The sequence below is a fragment of the Narcine bancroftii genome, chromosome 10 (assembly GCF_036971445.1).
Source record: "Narcine bancroftii isolate sNarBan1 chromosome 10, sNarBan1.hap1, whole genome shotgun sequence".
Taxonomy (NCBI): domain Eukaryota; kingdom Metazoa; phylum Chordata; class Chondrichthyes; order Torpediniformes; family Narcinidae; genus Narcine; species Narcine bancroftii.
This window is the reverse complement of record NC_091478.1, coordinates 75,313,133-75,335,733: the sequence shown is the minus strand read 5'-3', so window position 1 is coordinate 75,335,733 and position 22,601 is coordinate 75,313,133. Positions and strand designations below refer to the sequence as shown.

The window sequence follows — 22,601 nt, the reverse complement described above, 5'->3', positions numbered from 1 at the left end:
TGAACAGTTGAAGTACAAATATGGAATAACTCATGGTACAATGTTTGCATATCATCAAATGAAAGCTTATTTAAAGGATAAATTGGGAAACAGATTGAGGTTACCAGAAAGAAGCAGCTTTGAATATGTGATTATAGACACAATAATTAAAAGATTTATAACCAACATGTACATTAAGCTGAAAGATAAGGAAAAGGATGAAATAAGCTATAAACCCAAACAAAAGTGGGAAAAGGATTTAAACATAAAGATAAAAAATAAAGTATGGGAAAAGTTATGTTCTGGAACTATGAAGAATACAATAAACACAAGGTTACGCATGATACTTTATAATTGGTTACACAGGGTATATATCACTCCTCAATAATTAAAAGGGATTCAACATTATCGGATAGATGTTTTCGCTGTAAGAAGGAAATGGGAACAATAGTACATGTGATTTGGGCATGTACGAAAGTGAATAAGTTTTGGGAAGAACGAAATCAGATATTAAATAAAATTACAAAAAACAACATACCAAAAAAATCCAGAGATCTTTCTTTTAAGTAACATAAGAAGTAAAGAATTAGGATTCAAATTGGATAAAGTGCAAAAAAGATTTATTATGATAGCCTTAGCAGTAGCAAAACAATGTATAATGTCAACTTGGGAAATGGAAGAGAGCCCGAGAATACAGCAATGGTACATGGAAATGAATAAATGTATTGGAACAAAAATAACATAGAATTTAAAAAATAAAGTCACATTGTTTGAAAAAATTTGGGAACCATACATGGAACATAACAGAGAGAGCTTGCCTCAGACCTCCATCCCCTAAAATGATAAGAAGACAAAATGACTTGATTCAGTGTGTAACAAATAGATGACACATTTTTCTTGTTTATTTTCCTTTGTGTGAAGATATTGTTTTATGGTTTTATTGTATTGTGTATGTTGAATATTTATGGATTTTGGAGGGGGTGGGAAGAGGGGAGGGAGGGAAAGGGGGGGAAAGGGAGAAAATGCCACTGTGTATATTTAATGAGAAATGTTTGACATATTTTGGTTGATATGGTTCATAGTGTGAAAAATAAAAAATTATTTAAAAAAATTAACTATTTATTTTTAAAGGACATTTCTGCACAAAATATATTTAAAAATAGCATAAACATGCTGTATTAATATAGAAAAGTGTCACTGTTTTTATATGGAATAATTATTTCCAATTAAAAGCTTATGTTTGTTAAGCAGAATGACGTCTTCAGCCAGTTAATTGAATAACTTACCCATGACAACAAATCGAATAAGCCTGAAATCACTTTTAAGATTATTTCTCTTTTGCCTTTTCATTATACGTCCCAGCTCCTCTGTAAGCTCCCACATAACCTATTGTCTCTGTTATGTCCTCTCGACCAACCTTTCCTTTCCCTTTTCCACCTTCATCAAAGCGTTCTTTGTGGGACCCTGTGTATTTGGATGTGTCAGTCAGTCTGTCGACAGCTCCAGTCTTTGCTACTTTCTAAAAACCAAATAATATTTTGTTACAAGAATCTAGAGAAAGAAAATTAAGTGGCTTTGGACTTTCATGTTTATTTCTGATCCTGTCTGAGCTCCAGACTCAGGTTCACATTAACCTCATAGAATAGTGATAAAACATTGATAGAAGTCAGAATAGGCCGGCTGGCCTTTGGAGCTATTCTACCATCAAATATGATCAATGATTATTCAATAAAATCACAGCAAATTATCCAAACTCAGTGTCATATTCTAACTTTGTTCCCAGATCACTTAATCTCTCCAGTCCCATGAATAATATCCATCCCTTCTTGATTTTGTTAATGATTTGGTTTCAGTGTTTTCCTTGCTGGAGAATTCTACAAGTGCACCATTCCCTGGGAAACCGACCCATTCGAATACCAATGTCGCTGCACTTTACTCCAGATAAACACTGATTCATGTAAGGACACAATCCCTAGGGAAGCAGGGTGGGCAATGAATGCCACAGTTACAAGACCTCTGATCAGCCTTTGGGAACTTGTCATTTTAATTAAGTAAATATCCAGTGTTCTCTTACCATGCATGTCAACTGAGTACACAATCTGATGTTTTCACACACTATAATTGAATTAAATTATGAGTTTTTCATAAATCTGAATAAATTTTATTTCACATATTTTCAGTTCAGCGTAACCAGTCATTTAAATGTATGTCCACATTTGTCCATACATTGCTACGCTGCCTATTTCTTCTAGATGTAAGGGAATAGTGGAGAACAATAAGAATGTATAGAGAAAATCCTGGAAACTCAGCAGGCCAGGCAGCCTCTGTGAAAAGAGAAGCTGGGTTGATGTTTAAGGTTAAAGAACCAAGGGAATCTCTCTGCTAGGTAAGACCAAATTATTTCAGGAAAGGCAGGATAGCAAACTCTCGGAAGATGCGGACTCAAGGGAGATTTAATGGAGACATTTAAAGTGATGACGCAGTTTGACAGTATTCATATGTTGGTAGGTTTATCATTTGCATAAAGATGGAACAATGCTCTTTGTCGCCACATTCATTTTTAGCCAGGTACCATTAGACAGTGGTTGTCAAGTGTGTGGGTTCACTGTTCACCTACATAAGAGATGATTACTGGCTATGAAAAATTGTAAAACCCCTGATAACTGGCACCTTTGGGGATTGGTATATGCCAGATAAATGAATTTTCCATTTACTTGAGACTTACTCTTACCAGGTTTAAATACACCTGTTTAAAAGACAAAAATACTATACTGATTTACACTGCATCATCTTCACTTTCATGAATATATAAGCCTTAAAGCATTTTACTTTATTTTCAGATACTTTCTTTGAAAACATTTAGCCATCACTGCATCTGCAAGTTCCTCCCCTTCCACAGAGTCTCCTGTAAGACGAACAATAACATTATAGATAATTAACCCTCTCCTCCCCCAAGTTTACAGATAAAGCCTCCGACCAGGCTGATTCTTACAAAACAGGGATAAGGAGACACTCTAAGAGAGTCACCCCAACGATGAGTGGCATCAACCAGCTCTTCATCCTGGGTGACGCCATTGCTGTTTCACACAACTTTATTCAAACAGCTGCTACGAGCAAAGCACGACCAAGGCACTCCACTGGCTGAATATTTACTCCCATCTTCACCAAAGATTTATGTGTTACTTCAGAGAACATGTAGTTTTACAAGTTTAAACATATTTTTAAATTATTATTTAATCTAATTTTAAAATTTTATTTTCCTTAATTTTTTTGCCGGTTGTTTGAATTCGTATACTAGGGGTTTTACTGTCTTCATTGAAATTGGGACGTTGCTGGATATGTGAATCGTAGTTTTATTTTTGATCATCTTGTGGGTTAGGGAGCAATCTTCCAGACTTTTATTTCTCTCAAACCTGGCAGAAATATTTTTGTTTGCAATTGTCAAGGCATGATGTGGTTGGTAGTGGTTGGGGGCCATCAGATGTTCTGATGCACAGGGTGTCAAAAGGCAGCTTTGATGAACCAGTTGTTCTTTTCCTGGCTTGCTTCCGTTACACGTTGCCTCATCTCTTTCCCTCACTAACAATGGCCCATGTTTGGAGATTCCATGGTGCACAAAAGCAGGCCTAACCTTCTACATGACATTCCTTGCCTTGCTGGTTAAGGTTTGCTGATTCACTCACCGTGACTCCGACATTTGTTGGATCTTTCCCTGCAACCATCTTGAAGGCAGATTCAATGGCTTCCTCCTTACTTCGGCCTTTGAATCTTTTTGGGGCCAGCTCTGCCAGAGCATTTTTAAACTCTTCAAAGGTGATGATGCGGGCTGATTTTGCTCTGTGTGCAAATGTGAAAAAAAACGTGTCTGATGAAAATTGACAATGTGAGCCATGATTGTTAAAAACATTCATTATATCACGTTTAAATGATTGCAAACTTGTCACAGCTGTAAAACCTTCAGATGGCGGATTTATTGCCAGAGTGCATACATGACATCACATACAACCCTGAGATTTTACTTAAATTTTTAAAAATTTAAACATACAGCAATCTATCAGACCAATTTGGCTCTACGACTCCCGTGCCGGCCAATGTACATCCCATTAACCTACACTCCGATACATTTTTGAAGGGCGGGAGGAAACCTGAGCCCCCAGGGAAAAGGCACACAGACATGGGGAGAACGTACAAACTCTTTACAGACAGCATGGGATTCAAACCCAGGTCAGGTCTTGATCGCTGGTGCTGTGAAGGCATTGTATTAACCGCTATGCATTGGTGAGGCAGATTTACCACTTAATGATAGTGATAAAATATGTATACAATGTACACATGTAAACAAATAAAGAAGTTTAAACAACTGACCGTACCATAGAGAGAGGGGGGAAAAAACAATAAAGTACAAAGTACGAGTCTTTAAATGAGTCCCTGATTGATTTGTTGTTGAGGGGTCTGATGGTGGAGGGGTAACAGGTGATCTTGAACCTGCTAGTGTGAGTCTTGTGGCACTGATACCTCCTTCTGATATTCCTCATGTATTGATTTTTTTTTAAGATTTGCAACAAACCTGACCAATTCAATTTTTTCTTTATGGTATACACTCCAATTGAGACCTCTGTCACTTTTTTTGCAAAAATGCAATGACAAATTTATATCCCCCATTGTATAGGTTAAGTGTTAGTATTTGGAGAAGAGGTAACAGGGTAAGGTAGTGGGGGATTGCGATGTCTCCGTGAACCAGATTTGAGTCAATGGTGTTGAATGGCTTTCTGTGGCTTAAAGAACATTTGGAAAAATGAGTGTTGCTGTATCATAAGTCCATAAGACATAGGAGCAGAAACAGGCCATTCAGCCCATTGAGTCTACACTACCATTTAGTCGTGAGCTAATCCATTTTCCCACTCAGCCCCACTGCCCGGCCTTCTCCCCATAACCTAGCTAATCAGGAACCTAACAATCTCTGCCTTAAATACACCCAGTGACCTGACCTCCATAACTGCCTGTGGCAACAAATTCCACAGATTCACCGCCCTCTTGTTGAAGAAATTCCAGTGCATCTCTATCACACCCGGACTCTCCTTTGTCCTGAATTTGTGCTCTCTTGTCCTGAACTCTTCCCTCCATGGGAAATAACCTTTCAGTATCTACTCTGCCAAGGCCTTTCAACATTTGGAATGTTTCAATGAGATTCCCCCCCACTCATTCTCCTAAACTCCAAAGAATACACTGGGCTCTAAATTGGCCGGTTGAACAGTGACCAGCCAATTTAAGAGTGTTCCCGCCCCTTTGAATGAGGTGGGCGTGTGACGCTTCACACACCCACCAGAAGTCACCTGTATCCCTGTCGAAAGTCGCTAAAACTGATCTATATTCACTTTATGGACATGTCTTGATTATCACAGTGACTTAATGTGAGCTGCTCACGCTCCACGCTTGAACCTCCCGCCAACGTGTTACGGATGCACACAAGCACGCCTCTGCTGACATCATCTTCCACCTGGGCAGCCATCTATCAATTACAAATTGCCCAGCAGCGACTACACGGTGCATCTACACGGGTCGACAATCCACCTCCGAGGTGGTTGGCCAACCCGGGCAGTTTTTAAAAAATTCTACCCATCAATTGGCCTGCACACGGCAGATAACCTGACAAATTGGCAGGTTAAACTCATGTTACGATCTGGTTTGTAAGCCCTAACTGATTCTATGTTGAAGCAGTAAAAAAAAGACCTCATATTCACTTTTATGTTAAACTGAGAATGCAGATTAAATATTGATAGCATTTCAGGTTGTGATAAGAGACTGAGTACATTCAATAAATAGACTTTAAAATGGACAGTGCTAAATGTGCAGCAGGATCAGACATCACTTCACACAGAGAGGAAAGAAGATTAAAACTTTGACCTTCTATCAGATAATGCTCTGAGCATGTATATCTTACCTGGATGGAATCACTGATTGATATGCTGTTGGTCAACTGGTGATTTGCATTACTTGATGGGCCTGTATATTACTTGTTGGTACATGTCATCATGTCACACAACATACAAACAATGCATAAAGTAAATGTAATACCTGTGATGTGATGTTTACCCTTTCCCATTTCAGTGTACTTTGCCAATTATCACAGCCATACAATAGGACTGAAGGAGACCATTTGGCCCACAACACCTGCTACATCCACATACAGAACAAATATCTTGTTCCACTTGTTGATCCTCCCCAAAACCTGCTCACATTTCTCCATCATATATTTATCCACTTCCCTCTGAAGGCCACAATGGAACGTGCCTCCACCACATCTTCAGGCAGTGCGTGGCAGATTCCAACCACATAGTTCTCGTTTCTTTTAACCTCATTTCATTGATTATTTCTCCAATTGCAGGAATTCAGAATTCAAATTTAAGAAGCATGCAGGCAGGGGGAGAATGAAGGGGGAGGGGAGTGGGGGGGGGGTTATGGGCGGGTGTAGCCATGAGAAGGTGACAGAATGGAAAGATCGCAGGGCTGTGAATTCTAGGGAGATTGCCAACAAGAGTGGCATAAAAGAAGGAAAATTGCCTTAACTCGATAAGACTGAGATGTAGATGGTTCACATTTTTGAAGTAAGGGCAGGCTTTTTGAGGTGGGTATTTGAATATGAAATGTTGGATTGAGATTCCGCTCCCAAATTTACTGAGAGGGAAACTCCTCTTTAGTTGGTACCACCAAATGTATGTGGATGTAGCAGATGGTTTCATTTTCCCAAGTATATTTAGGGTTACATTGAAGTCACCTGAGTGGGAGATGAATGTCGCTGATGGTTTATACTCTTGGATAAGTTTGGTAGTGATGAAAGAGTTACCAATGGCCCTTTATTCCATCTGTTTTAACTGAATAAGCATCGCTATTTCAAATGTGGTGTCTTGAACCAGACAAGTTTGTAAATAATGTTTGAGACAAAGACACTTATTTTCCTTTATTTGCCCCTGTGCTTCAAAGTTTTGCATTTATAATCAAATGATTCACGTGTAATTGAAATGCACATTCTAGGTTTTATTCAAGGTTATTTGTGTACATTTTGGCTTGACCATGTAGAAATGACAGCATTTTTTATTCATAGTCCCCTCATTTCAGGGCCCCATAATATCTGGGACACTTGGCTTCACAGGTGTTTGTGATTATTCAGGTATGTTTAATTGCTTCATTGGTGAAGGTATAAAAGAACTCGACTTGCTTTGAAGCTTTTGATCATCTTTGCCAATTTTCAAAATGAGGACCAGAGTTGTGATTATCAAAGTCAAATAAGCCATTATGAGGCTGTAAAACAAGAATAAAACAGAAAGAGGCATCGCCCAAACCTTAGGATTACCAATATCAACAGTTTGGAACATCACTGAGAAGAAAGAGCATACTGATGTGCTCAGTAATCACAAAGGCATTATTCTTTTTTTAAAAAAATTAAAATGCTGTCATTTCTACATGGTCAAACCAAAATGTATAGAAATAACTTGAACAAAATCTGGAATGTGCATTTGAATTACATGTGAATTGTTTGATTTAAATGTAAAACTGTGGAGCAAATGAAGAAAAAAAGTGTCTTTGTCCCAAACATTATGGAGAGCATTATATCAGCTCTGCCGCAGACAAAGCCAATGGATTCAATGCAGGAAATGCAAAATTTCCAATTTGAAAAGTTATCTGCTACCTACTTCACTTTTGAAAAGACGATGTCCACGTCAGTCGAGGTGATGTTTTTGCCGTCGATGATTTTACAGTCTTTGCAAAGCTTGGCCCAGTTCTTCCCCGTCATTTCATTGCCACTTGCTTTACTATCTCCATAAGCTGCAAACTTCTGAAATGATTCGTGCACTGTTTGCATGTTCACTGGGCTTTTTTCAGCCATCCTCCAGAATAGAACAAATTAGCAATAAAAATTCAAATACTGCTGAAAATGCACAAGGATATACAAATGGAATTTCAGCTCCTTTGCAGTGAAAACTTGAATTTATTCAAGAACCACCCAGAATGTTAAATATGTTGGATGAATGAAGAGTTTATATTCATGTACACAAGTACAATGTCCAGATGCAATGGACATTTTACTTGTTGCAGCTTCCCAATTACATAACATGTGCTAACCACAATTTGAGTCTAATTAACACATAAGAGAAAAAAAAGGAATGTATAAAAAAGGAAAAGATGAAAAATAAGTAAATAAATATTTACAGCTGGTCACTGAAGCAGAAAAAGACCAGAGAGTTGTTCAGCAGCAGTGAGGTGAGGTTCAGTCCTGGAGATCAGCAGGACTGGGGCCAATAAGAGTTAGACCAGAGACCACCAGGAGATTGATTACTGCACTAGAACCAAACTATACTTCATTACTTCTATACTTCACCAGCGGAAAACTATTCCGAATGTTCTAATAAATGTGTTCGAGTGAGGAAGAAGAGGAGGGGCTACGCAAACAGAGTGGATTCTAAACTGGTGAGATTTAAAACATCACAGAGAGCACAGCACTGACCCTACTCCTCACACCACCACCGTTCTGGTTTCATTTATTGGGGTGCCACTAGATGTGATTCATTCTTCGCTGGTTTAGCAATGCAGAGGGGATTCCTTGCCCCATTAAGGCCAGGCAGAGAATCAGGCACCATTTACAATAATCCTGGTTTAATCACGTTTTAGTCCTCACATGTTCCTCTCAACTCCCTTCAGGTTTAATTAAGATACAGCACAGTAATAATCCCTTCTGGTGCACAAGCCCGCGCCGCCCAAATACATCCTTGTGACCAATTAACTTAATAACCCTCTATATCTTTGGAAGAAACTGGAACACCCAGAGGAAATCCATCCAGTCCTGGGGAGCATGTACAAACTCCTACAGACAGCACCGGATTTGAATCTGGGTCACTGGTGGTGTAATGGCATTGCGCTAACCACACTGCCAAATTCTACCATTCACCAACACAAGCCTACAATTTTTAGGGATATCAGACAAAATCCAGTCATGGAAACAATGTACAAACTGCAGACAGACCACTCTAGAGGTTGGACTCAAACCACTGGGCCACAGTTCCATCCCTTTCTCCCTGTATAATTTGAAACTTTTTTTTAAACATGTGCCACACCAGAGTTGACAGAATTGAGAGGAACATTTCAATGTCAATCAGTGAAGAACAATTCAGGCTGAATGGCTGACTTGTGTGAGTAGGGCCCAAGCAGATTTTGCTTCCACTGCTCTGTCCTTAATAGCCCTGGGTTAAAGATGAAACCCTAGCTCCATGTAACTGTTGGAAGATCATAAATAGCAGTTGACTGGCTCTACTTATTCAGTCAGCCTGCTTTAAATTCTTTCAACTGTGACAGATTATAGATATGTTTTTGGGAGATAAATTGGCCAGGTTTTTTTTTAGTATAGGTCACATTCAAAACAGATCTCATTTAAAATATTGGAGCTCTGCTCAAGCTGGACAGGCCGGCTCTGAGAACCTTTTCAAAAATTTTAAAGAGTGCCCAAGGGACTTCACTAATGGATTGTTGTTCTGCAGTTTGACAGTCAGCAGCAGCACCTGAGACTGGAACAGGACAAGCTGGCAAGCTTGTGGAAAACCCCATTTGGAAGACAGGTTGTGAGTGCTTAGTTCAGCCTGGTCAAAGCCCTTGTGATTCATACAAGAGAGGACTGGCTGTCTAATGTTTCACTTGAAATAAAAGAAACAAAAAGGAACTCTGTGGTCACCTGAAAGAAAGAAAGAGGTTATCATCTGGAGAACCCTGAGGGGGAAAGTTTCTTCAGCAAGGTACTGAAGTGGCTGATTAAAAGGAATAAGTTGTGGGTGTCCAGGAATAACAAATCTCTCTCTGGAAACCAACAAGAACCTTCCTGAGTGGTAACCATTTATCTTTCAAGCACCAAAGCCTGGTGAACTTCATAAATGTTAAATTCTGTGCACAGTATAAGAATTTCCTACAACCAGTGAACTTGGAGGAAGGAATGAGAAGTGAAATTGGACTGTGAATTAAAGAACTTTTCTGAACTTACACACACACATTACATACACATGCAGTTAGAATTAGAAGGGGGTTAAGTTAGTTAAGTCGATAGTGATAAGTTAAAGTGTGATTCTGTTTTCATGTTTAAAGATAATTAAAAGCTACTTTTGTTTAAGTAACCATTTGTCTTGTTGAATCTCTATTGCTGCTGGGTTTTAGGGTCCTCTGGGCTCATAACACAACACAGAATCATGTATTCTCAGAAACAACAGGCTTTTAGCAATCAGCAACTGATGAAAAATGTCAGCTTTGGCACGTGTGCATGTGCTTATATGGGCACAATTGTGCGTTGGGCATATAGGTATTTGTGTGCCTGTGTCTGTGTAGCTCATTGAAAGGCAAATTGTTTAAGCTGATAAGGAAGAATGGGAAGGAAGCTTACGCTGAGAGGGTTGGATGAAGAACAAGGGGAAGTGCCTTTTGTGGAGAATCAACAACCCCCCTAGACTGTTGAGGGGAATAGCTTGTTTCCAGCTGATTCTACCCTGAAGGTCCAGCAAATTAGACCCTTATTACTTTGCTACCAGTGACGTTCCTCAAAGATAAGTTAAAGAATTACCACCAAAACCAATCGTTGCAGCCTGTGGATATCTCCTCTGCTCCCTTCCCCTTCCCCCCCCTCCCCCCCCCCCCCCCCTCTCTCTCTCTCTCTCTCTCTGTCTCTCTCTCTCTCTAATCTCTTATCTGGGCAGAAAGGTGTAAAACTTTTCAACCCAGAGGAGCAGAGGATGGTTAAAGTTACTCCGTGAAGCTGCAGTTCAACTCAGCAAAAGTCTGTTGCTTTCTATGGTCATGGAAATGAAGAATTTAGGAAGTTTACAGCAAAACTCTTGCAAAGAATTGACCTTATTCTGAATTCTCTCCAATAGCTTTATTTATCGTGGCACAAAGATTCTGAGTGACTTCCTTTTTGACCAACTCAAATTCCATTTATAACCCTACATGCATAGTTTAACGATAGAGTGATTTTTACATCCAACCTCAAACCAGCTGTTTGCTTATGGTATTATTTATATTGGATAAAAATACAGAGAGACATTTCCTCTGTTACACTGCACCACCACTCCCTTCGACTACTGTCTCCAAACAATTCTGGACAAACAGATGTAACAGCTCTGAGTTGTCACATAAAATCCACTGCTGCAAAATACCTTCATTTTTCAAAAGCTAAAATAAATGTCAACACTTTGGATTTGTGGAAAAATAAAGAAAACTTTAGGTTGTGGAAAAACAAATTAAATGCCCACAATATAGGATTTTAAGCAGGAAACAAAAAATCAGAAATTAAAATTCTCCTCTTGCATAATTAGCCAAAAAATTTGTGTCTATATATATGTGTGTGTGTGTGTGTGTGTGTGTGTGTGTGTGTGTGTGTGTGTGTGTGTGTGTGTGTGTGTGTGTGTGTGTGTGTGTGTGTGTGTGTGTGTGTGGACACTCACACACATATACATATATAGGGACCAACACATAGACAGGAAAGGTTTAGAGAGATATGATGATGTGAGCCAAAAGCAAGCAAATAGGAGCAGCTTATCAACGTGAAAGAACTGGGCAAAAGGGCATTTTTCTGTGCTGTAGAACTCTATGATTCTGTAACTGGGATGGGATTTCAAAAGTACACTTGGAAGGACTCAAAAGACAACATCCTATGGATATTAGAACATAGGACACAGAATATTACAGCACAGTACAGGCCCTTTGGCCCACAATGTTGTGTTGACCTAGTCCACAACAATCTAATCCTTCCCTATCTCACACCATATTGCTCTGTGTAAGTAAATGTTTCAGAAAATTGTGTCTGTACGTGGTACTTCTGCATGAATAACCAAGTTCTGAGGTATTGGCACAACTCTGAGAAGAGGTGAAAAAATGTAAAGGATCATACGCTGCATAATCTGAAACATCAAAAAATATATTTTTAATATTCAGCCCAGTACTCTCACATCTGTAAACACGTCATACAGCTTACTCCTTCTGCCTGTCCAAGTCCTGCCATGTCTTTTACATGTAGGAGTATTTCTGTTTGCAGTTATTGTATTAAGAAAGAAGGAATCCGGCTTCTCACCTTTGAGTTCTTTCAGCTTAGTTCTGAGATCTTCTCCAGTAAGTCCTTCTGTTCCCGTTCAGTCACAAGATGTTCCTTTAAAAGTGAAGAGATGTTATTTTCTGTTTTTCCTGTTGCTGTAGCAGCAAGCTATGTTACATCGAGAGGGTGTGATAACATAGCACAACACAATAAAGTGACCAGGGTCAATAGTTACAGTTGTAGCAGCAACAGCTCCATTTGGGAGGAGAGAGAAATTTAAGCAATGTGAAGAACATTTGTTATAGACAGTGATTTAAAGAATTACCCTTTCTTAAATGTCCGTTTAAAGTATATTAACATATTCAACATCATTGGGATCTTAACAGTGGACTACAAATTTAGATGCCAGAATCACAGAACCTTGTTCAAATCTATTACAGAAATTTAATTCAATCCATTAAATAATCTGATATTCTACAAAAAAGATTGTTCAGGTAGCAAAACAACAGATTTTTATATAACAATCTGGTTCCCTGATGTTCTTCAGGGAAGGACATTGGCTATTTTTATCCAATTTGACCAGGATGCAAAACAACATGATTGACCTCTCTTTGCCCACTGAAATGGCCCTAATGAAAGGCAATTAGGAATTGGCATGAAATGCTGCCCTTGAGAGTGACGTCCATGAACAAATTAAGAAAAATGAAGTTGTCATGTGAATTATTACTTCATCCAGATTTTCTCCATCCTCTCCTCCTGGTAAATGGAGCAATGAGTTTTAAAAGAATCATCATAAACCAAAGCCTTTAATGCAGGATGTGGTTAAAAGAATACTAGAATCAAAGCAAACTGAAGAAAAAAAACCCTAAATAGTTTTTCCAAGGCAACACCTCCCTTGTGAACCTGCAGGAGTCATCTACTGAACTGGGTGCTCCTGTTCTGCTGCCTTAGCAGGGACTGTCCAGTAGCCAAACATTTCAATTCCACACCCTACTCCCATGCCGACATGTCTATCCACAGTTTCATGCACTGCCAAACAGATGCCACCCATAAATTTGAGGAACAATACCTAACATTCTGTCCGGGCATCCTCCAACCAGTTGGGATTAACATCAACTTCTCCAGTTTCCATTAACCTCTGGCCATTTCTCTCTCTCTTTCCCAATCCCTTTGTCTCCTTTCCTCCTGTTCTCCACCCATTTCCCTTCCATTCAGAGAGATATCCCCTTTCCCTATCATATCCCATCTTTTTTCTTTACTGCCCTCCCACCTATTTTAACCTACAACTTCTTGCCAGTTGGCCTGTGCTCCTCCCCCTGCTCCCACAATTCATTCAGGCACCTGCCTCCATTTTGCTCCTGAACCTTGACGAAGGCTCAGGCCCTTTGCTACATACAGAACATGATGTGGCTGCTGAGTTTTTTCAGCATGTTTGTGTATTAAAAAAGAAAAATAAACAAATTTAAGCATAAATGTTACAATGAGATTTCCCCTTACTAATTTTATAGCATGTAACAATTCTCAAAGCCAAACCTATAAGTCCTGTAAAATGGAGCAAGGCTGACCTCCACTACTTCACAGTGAGAACTGGGCAATGGACCTTCAGCCACAGCCAATGGGGCCTACACTGTGCACTGCTACTTAATCAGATTCAGTTAACGTAGATTCTCCTGAGAGCAGCTACTTAATCAGATTCAGTTAACGTAGATTCTCCTGAGAGCAGCAGCAGAATTACTGCCTCAAAAGTACTGGCCTTCCCATTCAGATGGTGAATTCACTGCGAGGCTCCACCTCCTCCTGCTTATACTCATCTTCTGTGCATCATTTGGTGTGCTGCCCTGTGCCTCAGTATTAGGCCTCCATGGACAAATGATCAGACAGCTGTTTTGCAGGGTCCTGTGAGTGGGCTTGGTTTTGTCACTGAAATCCAATTCCACTTCCTCTGGGAGGATGAGCACATCTGAACACAATGTTGCAGTGAACAGAACTTCTGCCTTGGAGCTCCAATGAATTAGGTGCAATCCTGACCTCCATTGCTGTTTGTGTGGAGACTGCATGTTCTGCCTGTGACCATGAGTTTCCTCCAGATGCTTTGGATTCCTTCCACATTGCTAGGATGTGCAGGTTGGTAGGTTAATTGCCTCTAGGATGTTGATGAAAGGTAGAATCAGGAAATCATGGGATTAGTTAATAAGGAGAATAAAATAGGATAAGTGTAGGGTTAATGTGCCTCAGTGGGCTGAAGGGTCTGATTCCATACAGAATGTGCTTCAGGGCCTGTATTGCAGTCAGTGTTTAGATGAATTGGATGAGTTGAGCAGAAGGGCAATGTGACACAACTATTTCTAATCCATGTTAAAAACTTAGATGCAGAATGAGTATTTTGTAGCCAAGTTTGCAGGTGACGCAAAAGTATTTGGGACACTAATGCTGAGGAGCATTGAGTCTGCGAAAGGATACAGATAGATTTGAGTCAAAACAAAATCCCAATGGAATCAAGGCATATGAGGTTGATGCAGGAAAAGTCATGCAGAGGTAAAGGATCATGGGCAATCACAGTGAGCAGCAGATCAGGCACGAGGGGCCTGCTGTGGCTCATAGTGTCATAATTCTGAGACGGTTTCATGCTGACAGCACGTTTGCCCTCATTATGGAATCCAGAAGGAGGAGACACTGTTTCAGAAAGATATTTAATGAAGTTCATCTCTGAGATGGTCATGAATCTTTGCCATCTATCCCAAGATAATTGTAACGGCTGAATCATTAAATGCATTAAAAAGGGAGTTGAATCATTTTTTGGTGCAGAGTGTAGCCAGTATCCAGCAAGTACCTTTAACTCATGGTCAATTAACATTGACTAAAAATTTACTAAAGCTTTTTAATCCCAGCAAGCCATGAAGATCCAAAGGGCTTTGCAGTGACCTTTAAAAGTCTGTGAGCTGTAAGGAAATGCTGGAAAAGCTGTTCGTACAAATATGAACAGGTGCAGTTGGGATTTAACCAGCTGTCATCTCCAAACTCCTGTGATTTGGCTGTCCACAAGATTTACACGTTAACACACAAGTAACTGGGAAGTCTGAGTTCAATGTCCACAAATGAGGAGTAGTAAATATCTGAATCACCATGAGATTTAAATCTATTCACCAAATTCTTGGAATGCTGGTAAGTTCAGAATTTTGCTCATCAAATCACTTTTGCTGTCGAGCTCTAATCTGGTCCAATCTGGTTTTTCCCTTGTTTGATAAAAATCTGATAGGTATCTTAATTGTGCTGCTCTATAATAAAGATTTATTATGATAGCCCCAGCAGTAGCAAAAAAATGTAATATGTCAACCTGGAAATTAGAAAACAACTTGAGAATACAACAATGATACATAGAAATAAATAAATGTATTCCATTAGAAAAAATAACTTATAATTTAAGAAATAACATCACAAAATTCAAACAAATATGGGAACCATGTATGAAGTACAATAGAGAAATCCTACCATGAACCTCCACCACCTAAAATGACAGAAGTAGAAGAAACCTGCTGAACGAAAGAGCCACATACAATAAACTTTAGGTGCTTGAGAGCTGCAAGACATGAAAAAATATTACATATATGTTTTTACTCTTACATGCACATTTTGTTACAAACATTTTTTATAATATTTATTCAGGTATGCAGTTTTTAAACTGCTAATTTTTATTAGTTACAATAATCAAAAAGTACACATACATATACCAAATATTTTCAAAATCTTGACTGATTTTCTGTGGAAATATTTGCCCAAGGAACCAGTAAAGGCTGCCTCATTAAATATATTTAAGATACAGTAAATTAGATTTTTGCAACATAGGGGAATTAAGCGTTATGGGGGAAAAAGGGAGCCAGGTCCATGGCCAGATCAGCTGTGATCTCACTGAATGTGGGAGCAGGATTGATGGGCGACTCCTGCTTCTGTTTCTAATGTGTTCTCTTTGGGAAAGCTGCTGTCACTGGTCTCTGCTACACCTGCACCATGCCAGCATCCACTGCAAGTGCATGATGTGGGAATCAATCTGATGCAAAACTGCCTCCTGCGGCATGACAAGGCCAGGGGGCCCACAGCTCTGCTCTTTTCTGTTCCCCTCTTCCCTGTCACTGGTGGGATGGGGAGAGCAGCTTCTGGGAATGGAGGCAGGGGTATGGAGCGGGCTATTCTCTGCACTACCTGGTGCCGACTCTCCATCCGATGAGGCCAAGGCTTTCCCGTGGCCACTGACATGACCTTCATTGCTGCTGCCAGCTCCAGCTCTGTCCTCGTTTGGCTCCTGGATGAGGACCCCCACCTGCCTCTCTGCATTATCTTGCTTCCCTAACCTGCCAGATTGTCTGCCTTGAACAGATCATTCCCCATCAGAGCTCTCCTGGCCACGCCCCAGCTTCCCAACCTCTGTGGCCACTCTCATTAAAAGAGGACCCTCAGCTTTGCCTGAACCTCCTCCTGGACACCCTATGTTGGCAGTGGTCTGCTCTGGTGTCCAGCCCAAGCAAGGAGAACCCAACTCCGGCGTGCGCCGCTCGCTCCGCTCCTCTGCAAGGGCCATTTCTCTAGTGCCCATTCCATTTTCTCTCTCCTTGTCATGCAGCCTGGGCTGTGACCCTCCCAGGACCCCCCCTGGTCTGGCTGCAGGGATTCAGACACGGCTTTGGGAGCGCTGGCATCTCCTCCAGCCAACATCAATGAGCCACACATTACATGTTAAAGAGCCGCATGTGGCTCGTGAGCCATGGTTTGGCACTTGTGCCCTATAAAGTTGTTAGATACTACTATGTAGTAATTTCACATCTTGTTTGGTATTTTCTTTTATCGTCTTTCTTTATATTATTTGCACAGCTTGCATCTATTTTTGGCATTTGCTCAGTCTTAATCTTTTCCAAGCGTTCCAGGTTGTGCAGGCCTTTAAATGTTGACTAGTTTTTCCCCAACTGAGCAGATTGAATGGGTGCTAATTTGGAAACAGGCAGGCGAGGATCAGCTAAACCATTATCTCTGAATGAGCTTGAGTGGCCACAGAACCTGCACCTGCATCTGCCCCTATAATTGCAATTGTTTTTCTTACTGCTCCTGGACAGCCCCAAATCTAATGGGATAAACATTGATTTTTCTCAAAGTAACCCCTACTGAGATGCACCGTTTCAATCTCTTCTTGCCATCATGAAGGCGTCTCACCAGCAGCTATACCTTGAGAGGTTTTTTTTAAAATCATAAAAATAACAAATTTATTTTGCATTAAAATCACTTAAACTATCAACTCCCAAGACACACTGCGATCCTCTGAAAATACTGGATAGCTCCTAAGAACTTCCGAGCAGCCAGTCATCAACAGCATTCTTCCAGAAGTTATTGTTGAGATCACATTAAACAATGCATTTTTAACTATAAATCAATATGGGAATATAAAAACCTTTCTTTCTTCAGCAGATCTTAGACTTTTATCACCAAAATTATTATACAATTATAAATAAATCAAATCTCTTGTAATACATCATAGACCACTGCTACAAAGTATACTACTTGCCACAAAACTTTGCGAGGTGGTTGAGCAGATTCGGTATGTCACTGAAGACTCTGGAAAACTTCTACAAGCATACCGTGGAGACCATTCTGTCTGGTTGCATCGCTGTCTGGAATGGAGGTGCCAACATTCAGATCAAGCAAATCTCTAGAGGGTGGTTAACTCGGCCTGTGGCATCATGGGCACAAGACCACTCCATCGAGGACATCTGCAGGAGGTGGTGCATTAAGAAAGCAGCCTCTATCCTCAAGGAGCCCTACCACCTAGGCCATGCCCTCTTCACTCTGCTATCATCGGGAAAAAGATACAGGTGCCTGAAGATGTCCAGTCAGCAGCACAAGGACAGCTTCTTCCCTGCTGCCATCAGATTCCTGAATGATCAATGAACCAAGATGCTGCCTTACTTTGTCATTTTGTGCACTATTTTAATTTTTGTAAGGTGGTTTATATGAATGTTTGCTCTATGATGCTGTTGCCAAACAACGAAGTTCATAACATGACAATAAATTCTGATTCTTATCTCCAATTCCCCATCACCTATGGTCACTGTTTCTTCTACACCATTGCCTTTTGCTCAATACCCTCCCAAGCTACTTTCCCCCTTCATATACACATTACCCCTTCTTTACATCAGTTTTGATAAAGGGTTTTGACCCAAAATGTCAACTCAACCCTTCTGCCCATGGGTGGTGCCTTGAACTACTGATTTTTTTTCCCCCCAGTGGTTCATTGTTTGCTCAAAATTCTAGCCATCTGCACGGTGTTTCTAGGCTTGTTTTTTTTTTGTATGAAATTCCAGGCAAGTAGTGATAAGTATCTTTGAGCTACAAAGATTGCTCTTGAAATTTTCTTTGTTAGGAATTTAGCCAAATGGCTCAAAGCAATAAAGGAAGAAGGTTTGCAGAACCCAGTTCACTTTCAATGAAAAATGTAACATGAAAATAAATTACTGCAAGTTGCACAATATCTGCATCTGTAATTTCCCTACCTGGGCCCTTCTACTGATATGCTAAATGAGATCTGAATAGGTGAACGAGAAAGAATAGTTTCTAGAGCTATGTGGAAAGTGTGGGAGAACAGCACTGACAAGATCGATCCATCTTATGAGATAGTATTACTTTACTGGACTGAGTTTCCTTCCTGCTTCATTACCATTCCATGAACCTACTTGTTTTGTTTTACAAGGACTATAACTGTCCATCTCATTCAGTTTATGGGACCCATAAGCTAAAATATTTCCAAGTAATGCAAGAGAAGATTGTATTATGAAGAAAAGAGAATGGATTGAGCAAATGGTCAAATGGATTTCAATGTAGACAAGTGTGAGTTCATCCACCAGACCAAAAAGGGCAGAAAATATTGCTTTATAAGCTAGCAAAAGCACAAAATACCAACTAGGTTGAGATAGATCAGCCATTAAAATGCCAAGTACAAGGAGGATCAGTATACATGTGCTACAGCCACACAGGTCTTTTTAGATTGCAATAGGAGTACCATTTGTAGTTCTGGAATATCCAGGGAGGGGTGCTTAATCTTTGAATTGAGTGTAACATACATTTATTAGAATTAGAACTGGGAATTTAAGAAAATTACTCAGAATATCATACAAAATGATTATAGATTAGTGGAAGATGATTTGAGTCAAGGTTTTAAGACATTAAGAGAAACTCTATACCCATCCGCTCTTTTCCAGTTGTGGAGTCAATAATAAAGGGACATGGTGAAAAAACCAGAGAAGAATGAAGTTAGGAAATGTTGGAAAAAAATAAGAAGAGCTGGAATAAGCATAGCTGGAAACCCTCAATTTCCTTAAGCATGTCATGATTTTTTTTTTTAAAAAAAGCATAATTTGATTAAAGTTTTCTTGAAGATTCATCTTTAATCATAACTTTAGCCATTGCAAAATGCTTTAAAAATGAAAAATGAACCTTTTCACTTGCTGGTTATTTGCCTGTGAGCATCTTTCCGTATCTTTGGCTAGCAGCTGAATTGGCGCCAACATTGTTGTGCATCATTTAATTTCTCTTACAATGTAGAGAGGACTCATTCAGTAACATCAGCTCTCTGGACTATCCTATTCCACCATTTGTTTCCCTTTATACTCTTCGCTCAGGGTGATCAATCCATCCTGGTACCCATTCCACTCACATACTGTGGAGTAATTTACGGCAACCAATGAACATACCGACCACTGTGCCTTTAGGGTGAAGGAAGAAACCTGAGCACACACGGGAAACCCACGCCATCACCAAATTTGTAAACGCCACATTGATAACCCTTTCCATGTGGTGAAATTAATTGCAAAAGGGAAATCGTATTGTACATCTTCTAAAAGCAGTGATGTGAACTTTCCTTTAACATTGACTATTACAATTAAGGCCATTGGACTGAAAAGGCCACTTGACCTATTGACCTGGAGGTCTCCATTAGGTGCTGGTACAGAGCTCTAGGTTGGAATTAGATGAGCATGACTTCAATTCAGTCACCCATGGCTTGAAGCTTCAGGTTTCATTTCACACCCTGCCAACAATTATTATTTGTTAACCATAACATTTTCATGCTTCTGGCCTACATGCACAATTTGATCACCAGTCCGTCAGGTGTCGGAGATAATAAGAGCATTATCATACATAATAAAGGCAGAAATAAGGCATAACCAGCTCAGTTCATTCCAATTCAATTCTGGTGAAGAATCACACAATGCTAAAGTTAGCTTACTGAATTTTACGCCGACTGGCCAGTGCTACGTTTGTAACACTATCTCGGTTTTACCTCAGACTTTTATAATTTCTGATGGTTTACTTTAATTAATTATACACAGCTCTACTTAAAATATTGAATATTAGAGAAAATAAATGTGTTAATCAATTAGTATTTTTACATATATAATAGCTCATGTCATTTCATATTAATTCACTAAGTGAGAAATGTAGAGTGCTGAATTAATGGTAACATTTAACATTCTCAATAACTAATTTCTTCACAGAATTGAATCAGTTTATAATCCAAATATTGAACTGGTTGAATGGATTGTGAAACTGCCAGACCTGGATGATGATCAAATACATGCAAAGAGTCCTTCACGATTGTATTTGTGGAGATGTTGCCAACAACACCCAAATTATGCACAGTTTTGAGCTTACATCATGTCTGAATTCAGCCATTTTGGTCACACCACTCCATCACTGTCAATGGTTATTGTTACCATGGCAGCAGCAGGAGGACCACAAGAAAACAAAGGTCTTATGACCCAACTTCTCTCACGATGATCTTCAATATTACATCTAATGTATCTGCCCATATTTGAAATGCCAGAATTACAGCGAATGTCTGCTCAATGTATGCAAAGTTGGCAGATCATGATGCCTTGCAGTGTGAACTATATTGATTGGATGCCAGCACTGCCATGTTAGATCTCCATATTTCAACTCCCTTCCTTTCTCGATCACACATTGCCCATCCCATGCTCAGCAGCAGGAAGGAAACCCTCTCCATCACTGCTATTCAGTGGCACCATCAATTAATTAGCATATCATGTCTATTCAGGACTTCAGTTAGCAGTTCTCCTACTTCAGTGGTTCTCAACCCACTCACATACCACCTTGTCATCCCTTGCTAACCACAGAGCACCTATGGTGGAGGATAGTGGTATGTGAGTGGAAAATAAAAGGTTGAGAACAGCTGACTACCTGAGTCATGATAAGTTTGTGAAATATCTCTGGTTCGTTCACTGAAAGCTGACACTTGCTGCAGCTTCAATTGCAACCACACAGGACCATATTGGTAGTGACTGCAAGGTGACCACAGTCATGGACTTTAATGGCTCAGGCTTCCTCCAGCTTTTTTAACCACAATTCAAGGGATTCTTAGTCGCCTCTTTGTGAAGAAGCCAATTAAGCAGATTACTTTCTTCTGGATAATGACAACCTCCTTAAGCACTAGAAAGTGGAAAACAAGTTTTATGAGGGCAAGGTTAGCAAAGCTGGGACTTTTCTCTTTGGTGTGAAAAAGGATGAGAGAAGATTTAATAGAGCTCGACAAGATTATGAGAGGCATAGATGAAGTGGACAGCCAGTGCTTTTTTCCCAAGGTAGGAATAGCAAACACCAGAAGACATGTGTTTAAAGTGAAGGGAGGGAAGTTTGGGGGAGAAATGAGAGAAACGTTTCTTTTACATCAAGAATTGTGGGTGACTAGAATACCTTGCCATGGATGGTGGTGGAGGCTGAAACACTGGGGGCATTTAAGAGACTTTCAGACAGGCACATGGATGGAAGAAAAACAGAGGGTTATGAGGTAGGAAGGGTTTAGTTATTTTTAAGGAATATATGGGTTGGCACAACATTGAGGGCTGAATAATCTGTACTGCACTGTTGTGTTCTATTAATAACAACTTACTCAAGGGATGCAGCAATCCAGGCTGGCAAGGATTTTAAATGTTAACACAAGTTCCCGTTTAAGTGCTCACATAATATTTCAGCATCTTCCAACAATCCATAAAATTATTTAAGGATGTTTAATGAGATTAGATGCTACACAAATGCAAGTAATTGCTTCTCTGACATTGGAAAGAGATAATGTTTATTCAAGTACACAAACCTGTAAAATATGCTTTGCAGGTAAATTTAGCAGCAAAATAACTACATTTTACAGCTAAATGGCATTGAATTAACAAACAATTGGGGATAAAAACAAACTGCATTGAAGAAACAATATCCAATTTGTTCCCGAATCTTCCCAGAAGGATCTCACCTTAGGGCATAACCAATTGGCATGCAAAAAGGTCAGCTATATCTTGACTATATCAAAAACATAAATTGGATAATTCAGATTTCAATTTATTTAATTTTTGCAGAGTAAGGTACAGTTGATGCAAAATAATTATATTGGAGCAGCCTATATCTTACATTAATTGTATTCCTCATGTTGTCCTGACATCGGTCAGACAGCAAAATGGATCAATTTCTATATCCAAATTTGATTCCTATCTCTCTCGACTTATCAAACCCTTGTTTG

The 22,601-nt window shown here is 39.7% G+C and overlaps 1 protein-coding gene across 5 annotated transcripts; it reads right to left on the bottom strand.

Moving 5' to 3' along the window:
* Positions 1-582: 582 nt before the first annotated feature.
* On the bottom strand, positions 583-15,629 carry tppp3 (tubulin polymerization-promoting protein family member 3). Of its 5 annotated transcripts, none has more exons than XM_069901394.1 (6): positions 15,530-15,629; positions 12,080-12,154; positions 7,671-7,865; positions 3,663-3,816; positions 1,397-1,498; positions 583-813 (listed from the first exon to the last, which is right to left on the bottom strand). In XM_069901394.1, exons 3-6 carry the CDS (start codon positions 7,862-7,864, stop codon positions 799-801), a joined length of 465 nt encoding a protein of 154 aa, XP_069757495.1. In that variant the 5' UTR covers position 7,865; positions 12,080-12,154; positions 15,530-15,629; the 3' UTR covers positions 583-798. The 5 variants fall into 5 exon arrangements, with proteins under 5 accessions (XP_069757495.1, XP_069757494.1, XP_069757496.1 ...); XM_069901393.1 differs by having other exon boundaries at positions 1,266-1,498; positions 15,530-15,628; XM_069901395.1 differs by lacking the exon at positions 1,397-1,498.
* Positions 15,630-22,601: the final 6,972 nt, after the last annotated feature.